The 27,163-nt window shown below is 41.3% G+C and overlaps 2 protein-coding genes across 2 annotated transcripts in view; one reads left to right on the top strand and one right to left on the bottom strand.

Moving 5' to 3' along the window:
• LOC112045821 (spectrin beta chain, non-erythrocytic 5) overlaps positions 1–25,184 on the bottom strand; it is a 132,761-nt gene extending 107,577 nt beyond the window's left edge. Inside the window, exons 1-13 of the mRNA XM_052889811.1 lie at positions 25,106–25,184; positions 24,254–24,426; positions 14,109–14,276; positions 10,058–10,174; positions 8,856–9,013; positions 7,785–8,188; positions 6,340–6,452; positions 5,368–5,555; positions 4,400–4,538; positions 3,944–4,030; positions 2,521–2,651; positions 1,024–1,246; positions 202–407 (exon numbers count right to left, since the gene is read on the bottom strand). Of these exons, the coding sequence (XP_052745771.1) occupies positions 202–407; positions 1,024–1,246; positions 2,521–2,651; positions 3,944–4,030; positions 4,400–4,538; positions 5,368–5,555; positions 6,340–6,452; positions 7,785–8,188; positions 8,856–9,013; positions 10,058–10,174; positions 14,109–14,276; positions 24,254–24,426; positions 25,106–25,175 (2,177 nt within the window). The 5' untranslated portion in view covers positions 25,176–25,184. The remainder of the gene's footprint in view (positions 1–201; positions 408–1,023; positions 1,247–2,520; positions 2,652–3,943; positions 4,031–4,399; positions 4,539–5,367; positions 5,556–6,339; positions 6,453–7,784; positions 8,189–8,855; positions 9,014–10,057; positions 10,175–14,108; positions 14,277–24,253; positions 24,427–25,105) is intronic.
• LOC112055983 (trichohyalin) overlaps positions 1–27,163 on the top strand; it is a 489,894-nt gene that overhangs the window by 354,737 nt on the left and 107,994 nt on the right. The window lies entirely within an intron of this gene.

The following is a 27,163-nucleotide window of genomic DNA, read 5'->3' as shown; positions in this document are numbered from 1 at the left end:
CCCTCGCTCTAGGGTTGCCAACTTTCTTTACAAGAAATAAAGTATATTCTGGTCTATGAAGATTATTAAACAGTATTTTAGAAAAACGAACATTTTCTTTTGAAAATGCAACCATACATATCCATTTCTTATGACGTTGTAACGTTCAACTAAGTATTATTTTAGTCAATCACTTCTGCAGTATCTGCAGCGCTTCCTTACTCAGTGAGCGAGTCCTCCAGCTGCTGCAGCTGGTTGTGCAGCTGTTGTGTGGTCTGCTGAGGCCCGTCGGCGCCCGCGCCGTGCCGCACCAGCCGCCTGATGCTCTCCTCCAGCGCTCCAAGCTGCAGCTCCTGGAGCGCGTGCTGTTGCAGCAGGCGCTCCACGTCCACCAGGTGGCGGCCTACCTCTTCAGATTGGAATTGGGCCTGGAATAGACGTTGAAGACTTTAAGCTTAAATCCGGCTCGAAGGACCAAAAAAATTGTCATCAAGGCACAAGTAAATAATTGCCTCGGGAATTAACTTGACTTGGTAAAGTTTACCAGATGATGGTAAAACAGTTTAATGAGTACCATTCAGGCATCACATATAATCCAATCACCTTCATTTCTCCCAACGTATGCTTAAATCCGGCTCGAAGGACCATTTAAAATACTTATGGTATAATTCAATCACCTTCATCTCTCCCAATGTATGCGCCACAGCATCCGCCTCTCTCAGCAAGGACATGAGATGAGCCAGCTTAGCCAGCGAGCTCCGGTGCCTCTCCAGCAGTTCCAGCAGCTCCTTTTAGCACTGCAGCACCGCATGCTCTGTCCGCGAGACTGTCTCCGCTCCGTGGTAGTTCTCTTTGACTAACCTAAGTAATATACCTTTATCTCTCCCAACGTATGCTTCAATCCGGCTCGAAGGACCAAAAAATATACTTATTAAGGCACGAGTAGATAACTGCCTTGGAAATTGACATGACGTGGTAAAGTTTACCAGATGATGGTAAAACAGTATAATGAGTATTATTTACGGCATCATATAATTCAATCACCTTCATCTCTCCCAACGTATGCGCCACAGCATCTGCCTCTCTCAGCAAGGACATGAGATGAGCCAGCTTAGCCAGCGAGCTCCGGTGCCTCTCCAGCAGTTCCAGCAGCTCCTTCCAGCGCTGCAGCACCGCTTGCTCAGTCCGCGAGACTGTCTCGGCTCCGTGGTAGTTCTCTTTCACTAACTCCGCCGCCATAGCTGACAGATCTTCGAAACGTTCGGTCCTGTAACACAAATTGTTTTAACTACTAACATTATTCTGTTCAAACATGATTTTATTTTTTTTTAAATGTTGGGGCATTTCCATGCTGCATTTTTATAATATTTGCCATATCTTATTAATTTATTATGAAATCACGTGATACAACGTCGGAGTATGCCCGACTAGTTTCGAACCCGTAGGGCCCTTAGTCATGAGCTGGTTCTTGCAACGCGGCACGATCCATACTGACATACTAAGTTGGGCATACTCCGACGTTTAAATACGTGACTTTTAGCCGTGTTTTTTAATCACTTGCTTCGTTTGTTCAATCTTAGAATCCATTGCTTCGTTGTCGCATTTTAGTTCCTAAAAAAATATAATAATCTCCTTGAACATTTTTCATTAATTTTCGCTATAAATTAAAGCTGTGATAGCCCAGTGGATATGACCTCTACCTTCGATTCCGGAGGGTGTGGGTTCGAATCCGGTCCGGGGCATGCACCTCCAACTTTTTAGTTGTGTGCATTTTAAGAAATTAAATATCACGTGTCTCAATAGGTGAAGGAAAACATCGTATGGAAACCTGCATACCAGAGAATTATCTCAATTCTCTGCGTGTGTGAAGTCTGCCAATCCGCATTGGGCCAGCTTGGTGGAGTATTGGCCTAATCCCTCTCATTCTGAGAGGAGACTTGAGCTCAGCAGTGAGCCGAATATGGGTTGATGACGAAATAAATTAAAGAATATAACCTCAGAGTTATGGGGAATACTTCCCAGCATCGGAGGTACTTGGAGAATAAACTTTTGCTTTTTTTTTTTTTTTTTATTTACAAGTTAGCCCTTGACTACAATCTCACCTGATGGTAAGTGATGATGCAGTCTAAGATGGAAGCGGGCTAACTTATTAGGAGGAGGATGAAAATCCACACCCCTTTCGGTTTCTACACAGCATCGTACCGGAACGCAAAATCGCTTGGCGGTACGTCTTTGCCGGTAGGGTGGTAACTAGCCACGGCCGAAGCCTCCCACCAGCCAGACCTGGACCAATTAAGAAAATCTCAATCTGCCCAGCCGGGGATCGAACCCAGGACCTCCGTCTTGTAAATCCACCGCGCATACCACTGCGCCACGGAGGCCGTCAAAGTTAGTGCTTCTTCTAAGTTAGCCCGCTTCCATCTTAGACTGCATCATAACTTTATAACATCGATCATAAAGGGGAACTTGTCAAAGAATAAAAAAAAAACAGACTCAAATTGAGAACTTCCTTTTTATTGAAGTAGGTTTAAAAATACTGACCTCGCCAATATGTCAGCTGATATAGCCTCGTGCTTCTTCACAGTGGCGTCGACTTGCGCCACGTTGGACCCGTAGCGCGGGTCGGACAACACTTGGATCATCTCCTTGAGGTACCCTTTGCGTAGCACGGACTGTAATACAAATATCATACCAGATAGCATGGTGCTGGTGACAGTTCGTTTCGTTCTCGAAAGTTGGCCGCGTTTCGCGATAACAGTACGTATTATAGACGTCTTAAGGCAACTGTCACCGCACCTGAATCTGAAAAACTTTAGTTTCTTTAGTCATTTTAAAAACTCAACTCAACGCCTATAATACGTCTTATTCAAATGTGAACTTTATGTTAATACTTGTAGGATCCTAAAGGGCATGTCCCAATTTTGTATGGAGGCTGGGCCTTTGTTCCGAGTGTCAACTAAGCAGAACAAAAATATTTTTATCATAAAAGACTATAAAACATAGTGCTTTAAACCCAAAATGAAAAAATATTTTGGAACCCACATTTTTTTTTATTTTTTTAAATAAAAAGTATTTTTTTCATTAGCTCACAACATTAATTAAGATTTTTTATCATGGCAACATGCTTGTAACTCACACACTGACAGATTGTCAGTGATCTTCACGTAGTAGCGTTTGTTTAATTAAGGCGATTTTAAAGGAATTTTCTTGTTTAATGCTTGTCGGTCTACGATTTGATGTTTCTTTTTAACTTGTGTCATATTGACATTTGACAATATTACATGACATTGACAACTTAAACCGGATATGAATTAAATTCCAGGTGTTTTATTGGCTATTTTGAACACTTTTACTGTATTGTCTATGTTTAATTTGTAGACAAGGGAGTGAAACAAAAAAAAAATATTTATCTAATTAATGCGGGTTCCAAAAATTCTGAAAATTGATTTTCTAAACAGCAATTTGCATCTTCTATCCGTAAAAAATACTGTCAACCTGCTTATAAATTAACTTTACTAATATTATAAAGCTGAAGAGTTTGTTTGTTTGTTTGTTTGATTGAACGCGCTAATCTCAGGAACTACTGGTCCGATTAAAAAAAATCTTTCAGTGTTAGATAGCCCATTTGTCGAGGAAAGCTATAGGCTACATTTTATCCTCGTATTCCTACGGGAACGCGAACCACGCAAGTGAAACCGCGCAGCGTCAGCTAGTAAATAATAAAGGCCCATTTTGGTACATGTCCTTTAAAATGTCGTTAACAACGAAGTTGCCATGGACACAAACGCTGTAAGCTTACAGAATGCAGGGGCTGGAAGCAACGACAATAGGGGTAGAGTAGACGAAGGATAGGGGGAGGGTAAGTGTAGGGTAGGGATAGGATAGGGTAGGAGTAAGGATAAGGAAGAAGTGCACATAAGTCAAAGCGAAGCTTGACTTATGTGCAATTTTTTACAATACGTACCTTGGTGTGGAATTTGTAAGCGAGTTGTTCCAAGCGCTGCTGACGCAGCAACTCTGTCCTGAGCGCCAGCTCGCGGGCGTGCTCCGCCTGCAAATACAAATATTACTTAATATCATCTTTCCATATAGCAAAACAATCAACATTTTTTATTATTTACAAGTTAGGAGCCTTTCTCCTTTTGGTGACTACAATAAATCGTATCGGAACACAAATTCGCGTTACGTGAAATATTAAGTAACAATCAAGGCTTCTTCTGTGTCTGAAAGCTTCTCAAAGTGTTGGTCGAAGCTGTTCGTGTATGTTGTATGCATAGGCGTATATACCCCTATATACGCCTGCATAGGCGTATATACGCCATATATAGGGGCATATATAGGGGGGGGGGGGGGGGGGTTAAACAATTAATAAACCATTATATGTGTTAAACAACACATATATCCTTGTATCTGTACGTACCTGCTCCAGCTGTTGCCAAGCCCTCTCCAAGTCCTGGGGCAGCTGCCCCTCCAGCGGGGCCCAGGGCTCGCCCACCAGACTCTTGTTCATGGTGTTGATGTCAAAGTATAGCGCTTCGATCTCTGAACGCTCCTTGTATCTGGAATGAATATTAATATTTATGAATCAACTAGCTGACGCCGCGCGGTTTCACCCGCGTGGTTCCCGTTCCCGTAGGAATACGGGGATAATATATAGCTTGTAGCCTTTCTCGATAAATGGGCCATCTAACAATGAAAGAATTTTTCAAATCGGACCATTAGTTCCTGAGATTAGCGCGTTCAATCAAACAAACAAATTCTTCAGCTTTATAATATTAGTATAGACACAATTATTTCTATTAAAACTAGCAGACGCCTACGATTTTGTCCGCAAGAACCATATTTAAAATGATATTAAACTAAAAGTAGTTACAGAAACAGACAGAAAAACGAAAATTAAAAACTATTGGACTATAGTCGTACAGATAGCCGTACTGCTGGCATGGGTACAATTAAACCACTTATATTTCAGTTCTGCGGGCGGGGATCGAACCCCGACCTACCGTGTGACTCCAGCCCCTTTATCATTGAGTTATTGAGCTGCACTCACTTGGGCCGTGATAGCCTAGTGGATATGACCTCTGCCTCCGATTCTAGAGGGCGTTGGTTCGAATCCGATCCGAGGCATTCACTTCCAACTTTTCAGTTGTGTGCATTTTAAGAAATTAAATATCACGTGTCTCAAACGGTGAAGGAAAACATCGTGAGGAAACCTGCATACCAGAGAATTTTCTCAATTCTCTGCGTGTGTGAAGTCTGCCAATCCGCATTGGGCCAGCGTGGTGCACTATTGGTCTAACCCTTCTAATTCTGAGATGAGACTCGAGCTCAGCAGTGAGCCGAATATGGGTTATGATGATGATGATGATGATGATGATGATGACTCACTTTGGTGGTTTCTCCACAGTCCTGTACTGCTTGAAGGCCAGCAGCAACCTCTGGATGCCGTCGAGCGAGTTGGGCAGCTCGCGGCAGTTCAGCTCCTGGATCTTCATGCGGATCCACTCCAGCAGCGTGCACACCAGGCGGCTGTACTCCGCCTTGCGCCCGTCGCAGTCCATCAGCTGGCCGATGATCTGGAACACAGAGCAATGTGATTAACACTTGCTGACCAATGATGTGGAATACAGAGCAATTTATTAAACACTTGCTGACGGATTATCTACAATACAGAGCAATTTTACATTTGCTGACCGATAGTCTGGAATACAGAGCAATTTAATTAACACTTGCTGACCAATCTAGAGTCAAGGGCAATTAATTTGAAACTTGCTGACCGATGATCTAGAGTAAAGGACAATCTATTAGATACTTGCTGACCGATGATCTAGAATACAGAGAAATTTATTTAACACTTCCTGACTGATGATCAAGATTCTAGAGTAAAGAGAATTTATTGTCACTTGCCGACCAATGATCTAAAATACACAGCAATTTATTTAGCACTTGCCGACCGATGATCTAAAATACAGACCAGTTTATTTAAAACTTGCAGACCAATAATCTAAAGTAAAGGACAATCTATTAGACACTGGCTGACCGATAATCTAAAATACAGAGCAGATTATAAAACGCTTGCTGACCGGTGATCTAGATTCTAGAAAAAAGGACAATTTATTTGTCACTTAATATGAAATACACAGCAATTAATTTTACACTTGCTGACCGATGGTCTGAAATATAGAGCAATTTATTTACCAATAGCTGACAGATGGTCAGGAATACAGAGCAATTTATTTACTAATAGCTGACTGATCTGGAATAGAGAGCAATAACTCCATCCATATCCCACAATTAAAAACGAGTGATAAAATCGGTTCAGTTGTTCTCAGTGAAATCATGATGTCTACTGCTACTCACGTTGGCGATCCTGCGCCCGCTCTTCTGTTCGTTCTTCATGCGCGCGAAGGTGTGGTAGTAGCTGGCCACGTACGTCATCACCGATTTCTCGTCTGGACGCGTCGTGTCCACGTCTACAAAAACGAAATACATAATTAAAAACACGAATTAGACCACAATACGCAAAACAAAAGTAAAGTATATTACAAAAATTAAAAATAAAGTGCCATCTATGGGCCTCACGCATAACTGCATCGCAATAGGTTCTTGATGTGAACGAAAATGGTTTGTTTCGAAGTTCTCTAATAACGCCATCTACTGGTAGTCTAAAATAACAAACACTGTTTCACTGTGCCTGTAGAATGTAGATGGCGACACGTCCTAAAATGCCTCACAAGATTACACTTTTGTCTGACGTGTCGTGTCGTGACGCATTAGAACAGAATCGGTATCACACATTTTGTATGCGACACATCACAAGCTATCACGACATGTCACAACACAAAAGTGTAAACTTTGACATACAAAATGTACGATACCGATTCTGGTCTGATTCGTCACGACCTCAGACTAATTATTGTATAGGACTTGCCTCGCTAGACGTTACTTTTCTGTCAAAGTATATGATCAACGATCTAATGCGATTATAAAAACTGTCTCTATAGAATCGATGTTAAATAGTTGTAATCGTGTTCGTCCGTTAAAGAGCTCCGTAAAAATAACCTTTTTGTGTAATTGAATTGTGCAAAAACTTCTAGTTTAGTATAAGATATATACAAAATCTAAGCTCGTTTTCCTCAGAAAATGACAGAACAAATTTTGTTCGTGACTATGAGTGCGATACAGGTCCTTCTATAATTGGTCTGAGGTCACGACACGACACGACACGTCAGATAAATATAAATCCGCCTTTACTCTTTTTTTCTACTAATACTATTCTTTACAAGTTAGCCTTTGTATTCAATCTCGCCTGATAACGATACGATGTCGTGTAGAAACCGAAAGGGGTGTGGATTTTCATTCTCCTCCTAACAAGTTAGCCCGCTTCCATCTTGAATTTACCATCAGAGATTGTAGTCAAAGAATAACTTGTAAAAAATAAAAAAAATCGTTTGTTGACAAACAGTACACATCGAGTATGGCTTTAGTATGTTTAGTATAGTGTAGTTGACACGTACCTTCAGCGTCCAGCAGACGCGGTATGCCGAGGTGGCGGTGCGCGACGTCAAACGCATGGTTGAGGGTCTCCACGTGCTCCGTCGTGGGCACCTCCGACCAACGGAACAGGTCCGGTCTGAGTATAGAGTGTGGTTGACACGTACCTTCAGCGTCCAGCAGACGCGGTATGCCGAGGTGGCGGTGCGCGACGTCGAACGCATGGTTGAGGGTCTCCACGTGCTCCGTCGTGGGCACCTCCGACCAACGGAACAGGTCCGGTCTGAGTATAGAGTGTAGTTGACACGTACCTTCAGCGTCCAGCAGGCGCGGTATGCCGAGGTGGCGGTGCGCGACGTCGAACGCATGGTTGAGGGTCTCCACGTGCTCCGTCGTGGGCACCTCCGACCAACGGAACAGGTCCGGTCTGAGTATAGAGTGTAGTTGACACGTACCTTCAGCGTCCAGCAGGCGCGGTATGCCGAGGTGGCGGTGCGCGACGTCGAACGCATGGTTGAGGGTCTCCACGTGCTCCGTCGTGGGCACCTCCGACCAACGGAACAGGTCCGGTCTGAGTATAGAGTGTAGTTGACACGTACCTTCAGCGTCCAGCAGGCGCGGTATGCCGAGGTGGCGGTGCGCGACGTCGAACGCATGGTTGAGGGTCTCCACGTGCTCCGTCGTGGGCACCTCCGACCAACGGAACAGGTCCGGTCTGAGGGACAATTTAAAAATACATATTAATAAAATAATGTAATACTACAAATTTCGCAGGAATTGATATGCGTATGGTATTTTGTTTTACCTTAAAAGGTAATTTAGAATATTGCTGGAAATGAGCCTGATTTTGTCACACAAAAAAAACTTGAGATCAAAATAACATACGTCTCGTGCAGTTCAATCCTATGCTACGTTACTTAATTATATTATTGAATCACTCGCTTTGCTTATTAATGTACAATAATTTACGGTCCTTTAAGATAACACATAGGCTGAAAATGAGCTTGCGTACTGTCAGGAGCTGATATCACATAGACACTTCGATTACCTGTGTGCGTGAATTAGGGTAATGAATTCTGAACCCGACCACTAGAAGTTGGTAAAGTTATGTATATATATAGTGACACCACCATTCTACTCTGATAACTCATGTCTAATGCAGGCTGAATCTGTCGCACAAATATCCCTGTCGTTGAATCCCTTGCTACGGGCAGGATTCTACTTTTGAAAAACTCACGCTACATGAATTTTACCCAAATAGACGCTTAGCTGGCCTGTGAAATATCTGTTGTTGAATCCCTTGCTACGCTAAGGATTCTATATTAAGTCGATGAATCATCATTATCAATCATTATGAAACGTCTTGTAGATGTTTGGCTTACCTGTGAGCGTGTATAAGAGCATTGAATCCTAATCCGGAGCGCCAGGAATCGGTAAAGTTGTGTATATGCACGCCATGATAGCCGCTCGTCTTGCGCTGGCACCACAGAAGCAAAGCATCCTTTGCTGACTTCTTCTCTGATGACTCATTCTCTTCGTCCTGGGAAATAAAGGATTGTGTAGTGTTACAAACCGAAATCGTGAAAAAAGTTAAAATACTAGATTTTTTTTTAATCTCTACAAGTCCTCACCTAATGATAAGTGATGACGCTAATCTAAGACGGAAGCGGGCTAATTTCTCAGGAGGATGATGACCCTTTCGGATTCTACACGACATCGTACCGGAATGCTAAAATGGCGGTATGTTTTTTTAGGTAGGGTGATAACTAGAGACAGCCGAAGCCTCCTACCAGCGAAAAGCCTAAATAGCTCAATGGTAAAGTAGAATCAACACCTAGAGGTTGTGGTTCGATCCCTGAACGTTGGAATATTGTCATTCCCACTTCTAACACAGTATTTTACGACTAGTTTTTTTTTATTTTTTTATATATATTTTTTTATTTTGTATAAGCAAACGCTTAGCTGCAACCTCGTCTGATGGTAAGCGATGATACAGGCTATGCTCGCTTGCCTAGAAGATGCCTATTCATTCACAAGATATTGAAGGTGGTGGGGAAAACGGAAGCTGTAAGAGCATTCCACATCTTTGCAATGCGTATAAGGAAAGAGGAACTGAACCGTTAAGTACGGCGTCCGAAGAATTTATTTTTTTATTCTTTACAAGTTAGCCCTTGACTACGATCTCACCTGATGATAAGTGATGATGCAATCTAAGATGGAAGCGGGCTAACTTGTTAGGAGGAGGATGAAAATTCACACCCCGTTCGGTTTCTACACGGCATCGTACCGGAACGCTAAATCGCTTGGCGGTACGTCTTTGCCGGTAGAGTGGTAACTAGCCACGGCGGGAGCCTCCCACCAGCCAGACCTGGACAAATTAAGAAAATCTCAATCGGCCCAGCCGGGGATCGAACCCAGGACCTCCGTCTTGTAAATCCACCACGTATACCACTGCGCCACGAAGGCCGTCAAAACTAATATTTAGTTAGTAGTTTGATTGGGTCAAGATAGCACGTAAAATATGACAAATATTGTTTTTTTTTTAATTTGATCGTTTCGTCATGGTAGCAGCTGATGGACTCACCACATCGATCTCGATCTCTTGTATCTGGAACCGCAGGATGATGGTCCAGATGAGCCCCAGGATGAGCCGAGGGTTGCCATCTACTATGTCCTCCGCGCCGATGGACTCCAACCGCACCTGGTGAATAATTGTCATTAAATCACAAGCATAAATAATTTCAAGATTATCTCTTTACTAGCTGACGCCGCGCGGTTTCACCTGCGTGGTTCCCGTTCCCGTAGGAATACGTGGATAATATATAGCCTATACCTTCCTCGATAAATGGACTATCTAACACTGAAAGAATTTTTCAAATTGGACCAGTAGTTACTGAGATTAGCGCAAGCAATTATAATCTATACTAATATTATAAAGCTGAAGAGTTTGTTTGTTTGATTGAACGCGCTAATCTCAGGAACTACTGGTCCGATTTGAAAAATTCTTTCAGTGTTAGATAGCCCATTTATCGAGGAAGGCTATAGGCTATATTTTATCCCCGTATTCCTACGGGAACGGGGACCACGCGGGTGAAATATTTACTAAAGTCCAGCTGCTCAGTGATTACGTTTCTTACAGGTCGAGATCGAATGACAAACATATTCAATTACAATTGCCTCGTTTTTTGTCTCATCACTACAAAGACAAACAGTTGGCATTGGCAACCATATTGCTACGGGAACGAGAACCATGCGAGTGAAAGCGTGCGACGTCAGTTATCTATACTTCTATACTAATATTATAAAGAGGAAAACTTTGTTTGTATGTTTATTTGTTTGTTTGATTGTAATGAATAGGCTCAAAAACTACTGGACCGATTTTAAAAATTCTTTCACCATTCGAAAGCTACATTATCCACAAGTAACCTAGGTTAAATTTTATTTTGGAAAAAAATAGGGTTCCATAAGATATTTGGGTTTTTCGGACACAAGGTGTAAAAAATCATCCAGAAAAGTAGGGTAGGGGTAGGTAGGAGTAGGGTAGGAGTAGGGATAGGCTAGGGGTAGGCTAGAGGTAGCATAGTTTACATCGAATTTCACGCGGGCGAAGTCGCGGGTGTCGGCTAGTTTTAGATAACTTGATAGTAGATTGTAGTACTTTGTTGTCTATAACATATGTTTCTGAACATTTATTACAATGTACGATTATAGTACTTAAAGAAAAGGAGTGTGTTAATAGCATTAGCTTGTCTAGGTCAAAATCCCGAAGCACTAAAGTATACGCATTCCGAAGCGAAGCCTTATGTTTGCCTACATTATACGAAATTCAGGTTATTAGACATTATTAGACCTGATTTAAATTCTTAGCATTATTCTTTCACTTTATTTATTGAATAGAAAATTATGAAATAATCGGCCAAGTGCGAGTCGGAATCACGCACGAAGTGTTCCGTACGATCCATATCCTACTTCCTACTAATATTATAAACGCGAAAGTTTGTATGGATGTTTGGATGTTTGTTACTCTTTAACACCGCTACTACTGAAGCGATTTGGCTGAAATTTGGAATGGAAATAGATTTTACTCTGGATTAACACACGCAAAAATCCATGGTTTCCTGAGATTTGCGAAAACTGATGATTTTAATGATATGAATGTTTGTAACTATTTCACGCCTCGACTACTGAACCGAATTAGCTGAAATTTGGTATTGAGATATATTATAGCATGGATTTACACATAGGCTACTTTTATCCCGGAAAAATCAATTACCGAGGGATTTGTGAAAAACTAAATTCAAATTCTACGCGGACGAAGTCGCCGGCGTCCGCTAGTTTATAATATTAGTGAGATATAAATAATCTACATATTATGTGAAGGAGCGCATACTCGAGCCAAGGCCGAGAGTCGGTAGTTATCAGATAAGAGATAACAAGTGATATTGTGTACTACATAATTAGTTTACTATTATAATAGATTGTTAAGTCTTGACGGACTTGCTATTAACATAACGTAATCTAGGGGACGAGGAGGGACGGACGAGAGCCGTGATAGCCCAGTGAATATGACCTCTGTCTCCGATTCCGGAGGGTGTGGGTTCGAATCCGGTCCGGGGCATGCACCTCCAACTTTTCAGTTGTATGCATTTTAAGAAATTAAATATCACGTGTCTCAAACGGTGAAGGAAACCTGCATACCAGAGAATTTCTTAATTCTCTGCGTGTGTGAAGTCTGCCAATCCGCATTGGGCCAGCGTGGTGGACTATTAGCCTAACCCCTCTCATTCTAAGAGGAGACGCGAGCTCAGCAGTGAGCTGAATATGGGTTGATAACGACAATAGTAAAGAACTACTGTATGGGTGACCTTTAACCTGTCTATTTTCGCCTTGTATTTGTAACATAAACATCAATATAGATTATTAGTATAATCTAAAGAAATATAATCTTATTATCATTACCTACGGCATTCCTTAGTTTAATTCCTTTTAAAGTTATCTACTGGAATTTCATTTTAAAGTTTCCAGAAGGTACCCTTATAGTTTTTCCATGCAGTGGCGTGTATAAGGTATATAAGGAAATTCTCTGGTATACAGGTTTCCTTAGTATGTTTTCCTTCACCGTTTGAGACACGAGATATTAAATTTCTTAAAATGCACACAACAGAAAAGTTGGAGGTGCATGCCCCGGACCGGATTCGAGCCCACACCCTCCAGAATCGGAGGCAGAGGTCATATCCACTGGGCTATGAAGGCTCTGCCTTACTATAATTCACAGTAATCGTAAGGCCGGGTTCCCAATACGCCAGACCGGGAGATTTTCCGGACCGGTAAAATGCTGGAAGGGCTAGTGGCTGTACAATTTAAATGAAGCTATTCACATTACCCCTGGTTTGACAAAAACACCGAACATGGCGATTATGCCGGTCAGGCAAGTTGGAACCTGGTCTAAAGTAATTGTCTTGCTTCGGGACGAGCTACAGTCTCTTCATCTCCAACTTTATTATGAGCATTTAAAGAAATTAAATACGTGTCTCAAACGGTGAAGGAAAAACATCGTGAGGAAACCTGCATACCTAAAGATTTTTCTGTGACTGCCAATCCGCATCGGGGCAGCATGGTGGACATTAGCCTAACCCATCTCATTCTTGTTATCGCCGCGTTGGCCGCTTTTAAATTTATATGTTTTTAATAAATAGTGTAGGAAATAGTAGTCTTTGACGGATACGACGTCGCTCGATCTCGTGTTGGCTTCAGTGTGCTCGTGGCGTTCGAGCCGTCCACATCTCTTGTTGTGTAATTCTTTATGGGTTACTTGGGAAAGGCGGTGAGAGTTACCTGAGTGGAAAAGGGGAGTGTTTGATATCAGTGACTTCACTCAAGGTCTTTCTCTGCCATTTAAGAGTCTTATTTTGGTTACAGTTTAATTTGTTAATTAAGTTGTCCTGACAGGTGTCGAATCCAACTCGGCAGGGCTGCATTCGGGAAACTTCGCGACATATTTTCGTCCGAAATTCCTCAGTGCCTGAAGACAAAAGTCTTCGAACAGTGCGTGTTGCCAGTGATGACCTATGGTTCAGAGACTTGGTCGCTAACTATGGGCCTTATAAGAAGGCTCAGAGTCACACAGCGGGCGATGGAACGAACTATGTTAGGAGTATCTCTGCGTGATCGAATCAGAAATGAGGAGATCCGCAGAAGAACCAAAGTCACCGACATAGCTCAACGAGTTGCGAAGCTGAAGTGGCTATGTGCGGGGCACATAGTTCGAAGAGCCGATGGACGTTGGGGCCCCAAAGTGCTGGAATGGCGACCCCGCACTAGTAAGCTCAGTGTTGGCCGACCCCCCACCAGGTGGACTGACGACATCAAGCGAGTCGCAGGGATTCGCTGGATGCAGGCGGCTCAGTATCGTGATGTTTGGAAGTCCCTACGAAAGGCCTATGTCCTGCAGTGGACTCCATCGGCTGATATGATGATGATGATGATGATGATGATGATGATGATGATGATGACAGGTGTTGTGAATCATAACCTTTGTTCGACATTAGTTTTCTTATATTTGTAATCACTTTTGAGTCCTACAATATTCTGAGAAGACTCCTGCTCAACATGGGTAAAGAGTACCCCTCCCATACCTTAGTGTGCAGGAAGCTGAGCGACTTGTTGACATTCTCTATCTTGTGCACCCGCATGCGGCCGGAGTTGGGGCGCGGCAGGCGCTCGCCGCTGATGATCTCCAGCAGCTTCAGCAAACGCCTCCCATCCGCCAGGTCCGCGAACAGGTCCTCCACCTCCATGCGCGCCTGCAATTGCAAAAACAACTATTATTAACTGTCCAGTAAAAGTGTTAGAAAATTAAATAACAAGGCATTTGTATTAACGGATATGCTACATTATATGTTACAAACAACCTGGTTATAACTGTAGTGTTGTCAATATACGTAGGTACCATGACGTATCGTCGTCATCAACTCATATTCGGCTCACTGCTGAGCGCGAGTCTCCTCTCAGAATGAGAGGGGTTAGGCCAATAGTCCACCACGCTGGCCCAATGCGGATTGGCAGACTTCACACACGCAGAGAATTGAGATAATTCTCTGGTATGCAGGTTTCCTCAGAATGTTTTCCTTCACCGATTGAGACACGTGATATTTAATTTCTTACAATGCACACAACTGAAATTTTGGAGGTGCATGCCCCAAATCGGGGTGAGACACGTGATATTTAATTTCTTAAAATGCACACAACTGAAAAGTTGGAGGTGCATGCCCCAAATCGGATTCGAACCGACACCCTCCGGAATCGGAGGCAGAGGTCATATCCACTGGGCTATCACGGTACTATGACGTATAATGACGAGTAATTCTTTGTTCTTAAAACTAAACTAAAATATATTAAACTAAACTAAAATAAATAAATAGATTTAAAAACGTATATTGACATAATGGGGATGATGACTAGGTTTGAATATATTGATTTTCATGATACATTCGGGTAAATAAGGTCAATGTTAACTGATTTATACATAAAAAGCAAATATTGTCTGGATATTTGCAAAATAAATAAGATTATAAAATTTCAAAATCTATTGAATTCTTTTCATCGTAATTAAATGAAAATTCATACAGTTTTAGCTTCCTTACATTAAATGTGACATTTTTCAATAAATGAACTATAAACATAGACGCCCAAATAACAAAGATATTAGTAATTTTGTTTGAACGCCCATACAAACCTAACGATCAGCGAGCCAACGACGTCACTAAATCGTGCCATTTTGTATGGAGCGTTTTTCAGGGATCCGCGGCAGCGCCGCAAATCTGACCCTTTAAATCCCTGTAGCTCCGAAAGTAATAATCGCAGATACTCTGTTCCTTTTACAAAATTGCTTTGCTATTACTATACTCTTAATTTATATACAATTAAAAAAACTGTCATCATCCCTATTCACAAGTGATGTTATGTCAATATCCGTATAGATAAAAGATTGATGTTTGATTATTTCTTCTTGTTGTTTATTCCGCTGGAAAGGTTCAGTTTTTGTGATTATATTCGAAGAGTTGTGTTAATAAAGTGGTGTGTTTGTGAACCTCAAATTTCTTTTCTCGCCGCCCCTAACAAAAGTAAGTATACCAAAAATTTTCTTAGAAGTCTTATCACCAAAACAAACCCGTCTTGTCACTAAAATCACATATTTCACTTACGTTATACGTAATTTCTAAAGAACAAAGTGTCTAAATCCTTTATTATACGCGTACAGTACGAATTACACCAAAAACTACACCGAATTTACGATTTATTCACATTTATTTTCTGAAAAACAAAATCACAACGAGATTAATTTGCACAGCTTAACTACGATTACGGCAATTTGACATTTCGTAACGCTAGATTGTCTATGAAAAGCAAGGATGGGTAAATAACATCGAGCGTTAACTTATCGATAAATGATAATGAATGATTCTTTAATAATTGATATGTTGTTAGTTTAAAGATGGGAAAATGAAATATTTTATAATCATTTTATTTTAAAAAATAGTTTTTAATAAAAATGTTATACAATACATATGCTCACGTTATTCTATAGCGTAAAAGATATCTTACGAATAGTAGCATTATTCAAACACTGGTATGGATAACATTATCTCAATACGATTTTTAATAAAAATCGTCAAATCAAGATTTTAACAAAAACTAGCAATGTAAATTTAATTTGCAAAATGCGCGCGATCAGCTGTTTTCCAAGAGGTCAAATAGGCAGGTCACGACTAATAGGTATCTATCTATACAAAGTCACAAACAAACTGCGCGACGTTGTATTGCCGACCGCCGCCGGTGCCGAGGAAAATAATTGCTATCTCTCTCTAACCTAAGCCGCGCGGCGTGGTTAATAGGTATTTTCAAAATATTGAAACTTTAGGTCCTTTCGCTAGACGCTACGCTATTTCAGGGTTCCCAACTTAGGGGTTTTCCCCCCAGATTTAGGGGGCAAATAAGTGAAATGGGATTTTTTTAGGGGTCTGAAATTTTTAGGGGTATTTTCAGGGATTTTTTGACTCTTTAATATTTTTAAATTGATGATAATTTTAATATTTCTTTCTTGGCCTAGCGACTTATAACGACATATAATACGTTATTCTACAACCACTCTGAGGCAATTGAAGGCAATTTTCATCGAATAAAAAAAATTGGTAAATTTGTTCATTGTCAACATGTATGATTTCAAAAAATCTGAATCTTCAGATAAAGACGTAGTATTTTGTCTGTATTAAATATAGACTTTTGAAACATATGACAGCATATTATTTCTAAATTATTATGAATTTATATTTTTTAGGGGGACAACTCAATAATTAAGGCGATTTTAGGGGTTTTTGACACCAACTTTAGGGATAAATATTTTGGAGAGTTGGTAACACTGCGCTATTTTTTCTTTAGTTCGTGTTCGGCGGTCTGTTGACAAACAAACCAAAATTCAAAAACCTTTTGTGTATGTTCTATGTTATGTTAGTAGTGATTTTCTGTAACGAATACTCATACAATTGTGTCGTTTGTATTGTGTGTGTTTGTGTGTGTTGACTGAGAAGTCTTGAAATGCTTAGATCAAATCAATTCAGTACTCATGAATATTGTACCTACTATGACGACAGAACGTCTCGTAAACGAGAAACAACCTGAAGTAAGTTAATTACCTGTACCTAGTTAAAAACTTGTAAAGTATAAAAAATAGGTATTAGATAGGTAAGTGTAGCCAGCCGATTTGCTGTCGATGCGTACGTACCTACTCGTACGTACACAGTAGATTGCGGAGCGTTGTTATCGCATTATTCGCTGTACATTGCGTGCTCAAAATTTTCAAAATCTGAATTTTCTCATTTCCCACGTAATTGTTATTTAAAATATCGTTGTGGAAACTAAATTTAACCTCTTCACGCAGTTTTCGGTATCATGTCCCTTACACCCAGTATGTACGTGGATACGTGCACACTTTTTTGAAGTATAAGCAAATCTTGGACGTTAGTACGTCCCCAAAAGATTAAAGAAAGAGACGGCCGCGTGGCGCAGTGGGTAGTGACCCTGCTTTTTGCATCCACGGCTGTGGGTTCGATTCCCACAACTGGAAAATATATGTGTGATGAGCATGAGTGTATATAAGTATTTATATGTAGTATATAATTGTATATTAATACTATAATATCAACTATCTTAGCACCCATAACACAAACTACTCTGTATGCTTACTTTGGGGCTAGATAGTGATGTGTATTGTTTAAGTATATTTATAATAATAATAAAAAAAGATTACCCCATTTCTTAACCACGCGTACCCATAGGCATAAACCGTGCACCGTTCACCGTTTGTGACACGTGATATTTAATTTCTTAAAATGCACACAACCGACAAACGTTACTATACGTTCCCTTTTAAGATAACGTAGTATAGTAACGGATGTTTTAGTTTAGGTATTTCAGTTATAACGATACCTACTTGATATCGTTCCGATGCCCGCCGTTAACTTCTCAACCCTACTGATTGTCTTTGATTCATAGTCGGCCATTATTGTTGTGTAAAAAAGTCATCTAAGTAAATTTCGAGTATAGTCTCATAAGACGGCTGAGAGTCAACATCCCCGATACCAACGCTGATTGTAGATCTAGACGCCCAAAACACGTCCTTTACGATCCTGACAATGACAATGCTTCCCAGGCAACACAAACACAAGCTACACAGCGTCTTCGCCGGCGAAGACGAGGTCCCCGATATCTGACGTCACCCAAACGTGGGCTTTTTTAAGTCACGATCTCGGGGGCGCCCGGACAGATACACTCAAGCCAAAACACCCTTCCCGAACAGCCCTCTAAGCCGAGGTCCGAGTCTCAGAGGAGACGCCCATAGAGAGTCGTTCCGCCCATCTATTCTGCTTCTACCTTCGGGCCCCATCAGGCGATGCGTCTGCGCTCGTCAAAACTCCCCGGTGACGCCGCTGAGGTCCTACGGCGCTTACACAATCAGAAAAAAAAAGCTGAGAGTCACAGAGCGGGTTATGGAACGAGCTATGCTAGGATTATCACTGCGTGATCGAATCGGAAATAAGGAGATCCGCAGAAGGACTAAACACCTACATAGCTCAATGAGTCGCGAAGCTTCTCGGCAAGTTTGAACAGCCGATGGACGTTGGAGTCCCAAGGTGGCGACCTCGTACTAGAAAGCGCAGTGTTGGTCGACTCTTAACCAGGTGGACGAACGACATGAAGCGAGTCGCATGGATTCGCTGGATGCAGGTGCGTTATCGCCGCGTTGTAATGACTTGCGGTACGGACGGCTTCAGTGTGCTCGTGGCGTTCGAGCCGTCCACATCTCTCGTTGTGTAATACTTGGGATAGGCGGGGAGAGTGACTTGAGTGGAAAAGGGGAGTGTTAGATATCTGCCAAAGGCGCCTTTAACCCTACACACAACGTTTACAAGTGCGTGACTTCACTCGAGGTCATTCTCTGCCATTCTAGGATTTATTTTGGTTACAGTTTGATTTGTAAATTAAGTTGTCCTGGCAAATGTTGTGAATCAGAACCTCTGTTCGACATTAGTTTTCTTTTTTTTGTAATTACTTTTGAGTCTGCTAAAAGGTGGCTCAGGATCGTGATGTTTGGAAGTCCCTACAAAAGGCCTATGTCCTGCAGACTCAATCTATACTAAAATAATAAAGCTTTGTTTTTTTGTTTGTTTGTTTGTTTGATTGAACGCGCTAATTTCTGGAACTACTGGTCCGATTTGAAAAATTTTTTCAGTGTTAGATAGCCCATTTATCGAGGAAAGCTATAGGCTATATATTATCCCTGTATTACTACGGGAACGGGAACCACGCGGGTGAAACCGCGCGGTGCCAGATAGTCAGATGATAATGATGATAATCCACGTCAAATACAAGACACACTAACTTACAACACTAATAACGACAAACTCGTCATACATGCTACATCACTATTGCGTACATGCAAATGTAATTGCAAACAATGCGCTAACACTACCCAAAAATACAACGGAAATGTCCTCACCAACCTACGTATGTTAAACGAATTAGTACGATTGTCCATTGAATGTTAATGTAGGTACCTACATCTCAATATATTACGAGCCAACGTCCCGCGGTTTCACTCGCTTAGTTCCCGTTCCCGTAAGAAGACGGGGATAAAATATGCCTATAGGTCGCCATTGACGGTCAATTATTCTCACGTTTCTGAAAAGCAAACGGAGCGCCCACGCGGCATACTATACAAGTCATGTACGCATCACCCAAACACACACGATCAATTATAGTCGTGGGTGCTACAGAAACGTGAGAATAATTGACCGTTTGTGGCTAGCATAAGACACATACAAATAACGTAGCTTTCTAGTGGTAAAAGAAGTTCAGTGCAGTAGATCCAGAGATTACCTCCTATTTTTTTTATTCTTTACAAGTTAGCCCTTGACTACAATCTCACCTAAAGGTAAGTGATGATACAATCTAAGATGGAATCGGGTTAACTTGTCAGGAGGATGAAATGCACACCCCTTTCGGTTACTACACGACGTCGTACCGGAACGCTAAATCGCTAAACGCTAAATCGCCGGCTCGTAAAGTCTCACTCTGGTTACTCTGTGATCGATGATGAGTCGTGGGGTCAATGCGGGCAAGTGGGGGGTCGTCCACCGATACGCCGGGGGCACGGGGTCAGTCGCAGCATCAGAGCTATTTATATCAATGTATCAACGCAGTGATAGCGGCCTCTTTGCCACACTGTTTACTTCATTAATTAATTATTATCAATAACATTCTTGGGATAAAGTCAATATTGCAATTTTTATACTATATATAACGCTAAAGTATGGCCATAATTATCATTATCAACCCATATTCGGCTCACTGCTGAATCGAGTCTCTTAGAATGAGAGAGGTTAGGCCAATAGTCCACCACGCTGGCCCAATGCGGATTGGCAGACTTCACACACGCAGAGAATTAAGAAAATTCTCTGGTATGCAGGTTTCCTCACGATGTTTTCCTTCACCGTTTGTATGCATTTTGAGATATTTAATTTCTCAAAATGCATACAATTGAAAAGTTGGAGTTGCATGTCCCGAACCGGATTCAAACACACTCTCCGGAATCGGAGGCAGAGGTCATATCCACTGGGCTATCACGTTGCTTTCTTCTCCCATGGGGAGACGCGAACGAAGCATAGCTTCCTGCGCGTGGCTTCTGGCGCCTACCGTGAAGACGATAGTGTCCTTGGGTTTGCATTTTCTTGCATTAGTTGGGTGCCTCCGCAGGGGTTTGACCCGCTTGTGGGAGGCCCCCCCGGCGGCGTGTGTGGGGTTAACCCCACGGCGAAAAAGTGGGAAAGGTAGTAATCCTCGTGGTTGTTCCCTTTATATATCGTGACTCGCATGGTATTACGGTGACTAAGCAATATAATACTGTACGGCTGTATGTTGACGGCTTCCCAGCTTCTTCGATCCCTGGCTGGGCCGATTGAGGTTTTCTTAATTAGTCCAGGTCTGGCTGGTGGGAGGCTTCAGCCGTACCCTACCGGCAAAGACGTACCGCCAAGAACTAACTTGTAACTTGTAAAGAATTAAAAAAAAAGACTGCTAAGTTCAGAGATACAGGGAACAAAAAACAATACAAAGAATGTGATAGTGCAAATAAAATAATACTATAAGTAGTATTATAAAGAATATGCGACCTCTCTACCGCGACCTTCACAATGACATCATCTCTCGGCGAAATAACTGATGATTCGTACACAATGCCACGCGGAGCAAGGGTTACTTCACTTGTCTGACAAATGACTAGCTTTTAGTGCGAGTCGGACTCGCGCGTGAAGGGTTCCGTATGTATAATCTATACTAATATTATAAAGCTGAAGAGTTTGTTTGTTTAAACGCAATAATCTCAGGAACTACCGGTCCGATTTGAAAAATTCTTTCAGTGTTAGATAGCCCATTTATCGAGGAAGGCTATAGGCTATATATTATCCCCGTATTCTCACGGGATATAGAGAGAAATGGCAATCCTTGGAAGAGGCCTTCACCTGAGAGGGGTTCCTAACAGTATAAATATGATTATAAACCAAAAATGGTATAATTAAAGGTAATTTTCGTTTTTGTTAGTTTATTTTTTTTTAGTTTAACCTAATTGTAAGATTTAGTGGGTGAAACCGCAGGCCGTCAGCTAGTATGTATACAATACCTAAATTGTTTAGTATAATAACGGCACAATATAATAAATTGTACAGAATGACGCCATAGTGATGTCACCCATATGTTTTCATATTAATCACGTCCACGAAGTATTTCACTATGGTATTGCTAATTGACGTAACTTTACTTGAACAGCGAGGCTAATACATAGCCATAGTCTGGCCCAGGGTTTCTCAAAGTGGGGTACGCGAACCCCTACTAGGGTTTCACCATTCGACGGAAGGGGGTTCGCGACAAGATTTACGTAATGGTGGCTTGATAACTGATACCGAGTAAGAATTTTAGCTGGTGGGAGGCTTCGGCCGTGGCTAGTTACCGCCCTACCGACAAAGACGTACCGCCAAGCGATTTAGCGTTCCGGTACGATTTCGTGTAGAAACCGAAAGAAGTGTGGATTTTCATCCTCCTCCTAACAAGTTAGCCCGCTTCCGTCTTAGATTAAATCATCACTTACCATCACGTGTGATTGTAGTCAAGGGCTAACTTGTTAAGAATAAATATAAAATAATCATACCCATAACATTAATATTACAAAGACATTTCTTTTGGTACTTTGTGTGTTACCTTTTATTCAAATAAAAACCTCATTTTCTTCAACAGTCAAATATTTGGGGGGGGGGGGGGGTTTGGTGTGTGTGTGTGTGTGTGTGTGTGTGTGTGTGTGTGTGTGTGTGTAAGTTCCCATTAGTTTAATAGATAGTTTTTGTGGCCCATATTTACGCTTTAATATTTGACTAGCAGACGCCCGCGAATTAGTCTGCGTAAAATTCAGTTTTTCACCAATTCTGCGGGAACCTTTGATTTTTCAGGGAAAAATGTTGCTTATGTGTGTGTGTGTGTGTGTGAGTTCCCATTAGTTAGTAAGGGGTTCGCTGTCAATTGGAAATTTTACCAAGGGTTCGTAGAGCCGAAAGTTTGAGAAACTCTGAGATAGACTATCAATATTTTCCAATCACAAAACGAAAGCGGCACGAAATACGGATATCTGAAGAATGTCAGCCATTTTATAATTCGCTTGTATGCAGCGAACTGGTCGTTCTATGTTGGAAAGGCATTTTAATTTGCGGTATCTCGTATGAAATCATACAAATATGTAGAAATGATACTAAAATGGTGAGCAAGTATGACACAGTCATACGGCAAGCTAACTAAAGGACCTACAAGTTAACACATGAATCATCAGTACATCCTAACATATATAATATCTATACTAAAGCTGAAGAGTTTGTTTGTTTGTTTGTTTGATTGAACGCGCTAATCTCAGGAATTACTGGTCCGATTTGAAAAATTCTTTCTGTGTTAGATATCTCTCTCTCTCAAAGACGTACCGCCAAGCAATTTAGCGTTCCGGTACGATGCCGTGTAGAAACCGAAAGGTGTGTGGATTTTCATCCTCCTCCTAACAAGTTAGCCAGCTTCCATCTTAGACTGCATCATCACTTACCATCAGGTGAGATTGTAGTCAAGGGCTAACTTGTAAATAATTTAAAATAAAACACCCTCATATTACCCTCATATTAGGAATATAGCACCGTGGCATGCTCACCCACCCGACAGGATGGCTCTACCTAGAGATATCCTAAGGGGTGACTAACAAAAAAAAAGAAGATGTCGAAACCCAAATACAGGTTCCACATGAAGTCCCTAGAGGACAACATAGTTCTACATAAATGAAAACCTACAAATTAAAGGAACCTAATTTAGTACCCGCGGGTCCATCATGTAGTCACACTGCGCGAAGATTGACCACACGCACCCCCCGGACCCGGCACATCCCCGCGCGCACGATTTCACACTCGCAGTCTTCCCGCCCGCACATAAGTGTGTCATCAACGAACTTGCCAACTTGCTATCTTCTCGCACTTAGCCGGTTTTTTAATCCATACTAATATTATAAATATGTGTATGTCTGTCTATTATCTTATCATGGCTAAACTCATCAAGATGAATTTTGGTATAATGGTAAATGGGACCTTGGTGCAAAACATAGGATACTTTTTGACCTTAAAATAAAAATAGAATGGGATGATATAGAGGTTGAAATGGAAAGTCCTTAATTTTCAGAGTTGCAGTTTTAAAAAAATAAAAACAATATCTAAAAGGAATCGATTCTTTTGACGGAACAGCAAAACATCGAACAAGTAATCGAATTTTCTGTGTATATATTCTATGGATAGTCTAAGCGATGTGTTTGTGAGTCTGTGTAAAAATTATGTGTGTATTGCGAGTCAAATTCATAGTTGTGTGTAGTGTATGGACACAGAATATATTTAATGGTGTTTAATATTTTCGATGTGTGAGTTTACCTCGTCCCCCTCAAAAAACGACAGACTTTTTTGTTGGGGAATTTGGGTGCGAAACAGGTCCATAGTCTAAATAGTCAAAGGGTCTAAGATGAAACGCGCTTGCCTGGAAGATGCCTATTCACTCTTGCCTTGAAGGTGCATTTATACGTGACAGGAAACACAGACTCCGGAAGGGCATTATCTTGGCAGTTGCTATTAGGAACGTTGACGCAAAAGACTACAGTATTTACCTTCTGCAAGAAGGAGTTGATCCATTTGGTGAAGGTCTTCTTCTGTATGTGCAATCTCTCTTCTTGCAGCGCCCGTATGCGGCCCTGCTCGAACTTCAGCGCGTCCTCCCTCTGCGTCATGTTGGTACGCTGCTGCACTGCCGCCGCGTACCCGCCCGGCTCATACTGCTGCCCTGTACGACATGGAGGAGAAGAATTAGTCACTGGAGAAGAAGAATTGGTCACGCGAATCTCCGCTTATTCTATTGCCTTGTATGCGACTAATGTTATTTCTGATAAAGGGAGAAATTTCATGGATCATTTATTGACACCGCGCACCCGCCCAGCTCATATGCATACCTACAGGGCAAGCAGAATAACTAGAGAAGAAGAATTACTTTGTCCTCGAGATGATTAACACGAACGCGAAGCTCTTACTGGTGAACTGGGGAACGAGTAGAAGAATTAGTAACGAAGAAGAATACGCATCACGCGAATATCAAATACAGGGACTGTCTTCTGTGGAAATTATTTACTACCTATTAGATATTATGGTGAGATGATTATACTATCATACCAATGACGCTGATACAGAAGAATCTCCTGCGAACCATTATCTTCTACTGGGCTGGTAGTCATGACTCATGATAACACTGTATGCTGACATTGCTGAGGGGTCTTTACTGCATGATGCCATCAGAGCTTACACTTTATTAAACTTATCTGACACTAAACTTAATACCCACCATATCTCCTACTAGGCTGGTAGTCCTGATAACACTGTATGCTGACATTGCTCAGCGGTCTTTACTGCATGACGTCATCAGAGCTGACACTTTATTAAACTCAGCTGACACTAAACTGAATACCCACCATATCTCCTACTAGGCTGGTAGTCCTGATAAGACTGTATGCTGACATTGCTCAGCGGTCTCGACTGCATGACGTCATCAGAGCTTACACTTTATTAAACTCATCTGACACTAAACTTAATACCCACCATATCTCCTAGGTACTAGGCTGGTAGTCATGATAACACTGTATGCTGACATTGCTGAGCGGTCTTTACTGCATGATGCCATCAGAGATGACACTTTATTAATCTCAGCTGACACTTAACTTAATACCCACCATATCTCCTAGGTACTAGGCTGGTAGTCATGATAACACTGTATGCTGACATTGCTGAGCGGTCTTTACTGCATGATGCCATCAGAGATGACACTTTATTAAACTCAGCTGACACTAAACTTAATACCCACCATATCTCCTACTAGGCTGGTAGTCCTGATAACACTGTATGCTGACATTGCTGAGCGGTCTTTACTGCATGACGTCATCAGAGCTGACACTTTATTAAACTCAGCTGACACTTAATACCCACCATATCTCCTACTAGGCTGGTAGTCCTGATAAGACTGTATGCTGACATTGCTGAGCGGTCTTTACTGCATGATGCCATCAGAGCTGACACTTTTATCAAACTCAGCTGACACTAAACTTAATACCAACCATATCTCCTACTAGGCTGGTAGTCCTGATAAGACTGTATGCTGACATTGCTGAGCAGTCTCGACTGCATGACATCATCAGAGCTGACACTTTATTAAACTCATCTGACACTAAGCTTAATACACACTTATCTCTTAGAGGCTGGTAGTCATGATAAGAGTGTATGCTGACATCGCTGAGCGGTCTTTACTGCATGATGCCATCAGAGCTGACACTTTATTAAACTCAGCTGACACTAAACTTAATACCCACCATATCTCCTACTAGGCTGGTAGTCCTGATAAGACTGTATGCTGACATTGCTCAGCGGTCTCGACTGCATGACGTCATCAGAGCTGACACTTTATTACACTCGGCTGACACTTTGCTGACACTTTACTTAATTTATATCACTTTTATCTTTGGTTAACTTTCCAATCACTATTTTATACTAGAAATCACGTTTGATTATTTATAAATATTGTTTTTTGTTATTAATGGTGTTGCTAGTCTTTCTGGTTTTGAATAAATTGACCTACTGAATATTAGAATATGAATAGAATAGTCTAGAAACTTTAGAATTAGATAGTTACGATTTAATGTTGTAAGAATAGCTTAATACTTAACTATACTAATATTATAAAGCTGAAGAGTTTGTTTGTTTGTTTGATTGAACGCGCTAATCTCAGGAACTACTGGTCCGATTTGAAAAATTCTTGCAGTGTTAGATAGCTCATTAATCGAGGAAGGCTATAGGATATACATTATCTCCGTATTCCCACGGGAACAGGAACCACGCTGGTGGAAGCGCGCGCCGTCATATTATAGTTTTTGGTATTGTAGGGGGTAATATTTCGATCTACTGAACCGATTTTGAAAATACCACTACAAAGTCAAGTTATTTGTGAGTGTAGGCTATATTTTATCCCTGTATTCTCACGGCAACGAGTGAAACCGCGGGTTGTCGTTTAGTCTATTCTGGAGGGCCTAGGTTCGAATCCGGTCCGGGGCATGCATTTCCAACTTTTCAGTTGTGTACATTTTAAGAAATTAAATATCACGTGTCTCAAACGGTGAAGGAAAACATCGTGAGGAAACCTGCATACCAAAGAATTTTCTTAATTCTCTGCATGTGTGAAGTCTGCCAATCCGCATTGGGCCAGCGTGGTGGACTATTGGCATAACCTCTCTCTTTCTGAAAGGAGACTCGAGCTCAGCAGTGAGCCGAATATGTGTTGATAATGAATTCTTTATTGCACATAAAAGATATAAAACAGTATTCATCAAGTAACAAACGTAGGTATAAATATGCACAAAGGCGGTCTTATCGCTAATAGCGATCTCCTCCAGACAACCCGCAATGTAAGAATCAAGTAATAGTAGTTATATATTATTACTAAATATATAAAACGAAAATGCATTCCTTATCAATTTTTTTTG

This window comes from Bicyclus anynana, chromosome 26 (assembly GCF_947172395.1).
Source record: "Bicyclus anynana chromosome 26, ilBicAnyn1.1, whole genome shotgun sequence".
NCBI classification, from domain to species: Eukaryota; Metazoa; Arthropoda; class Insecta; order Lepidoptera; family Nymphalidae; genus Bicyclus; species Bicyclus anynana.
The sequence above is the reverse complement of the archived record's forward strand: the minus strand, read 5'-3'. Positions and strand labels throughout refer to the sequence as shown.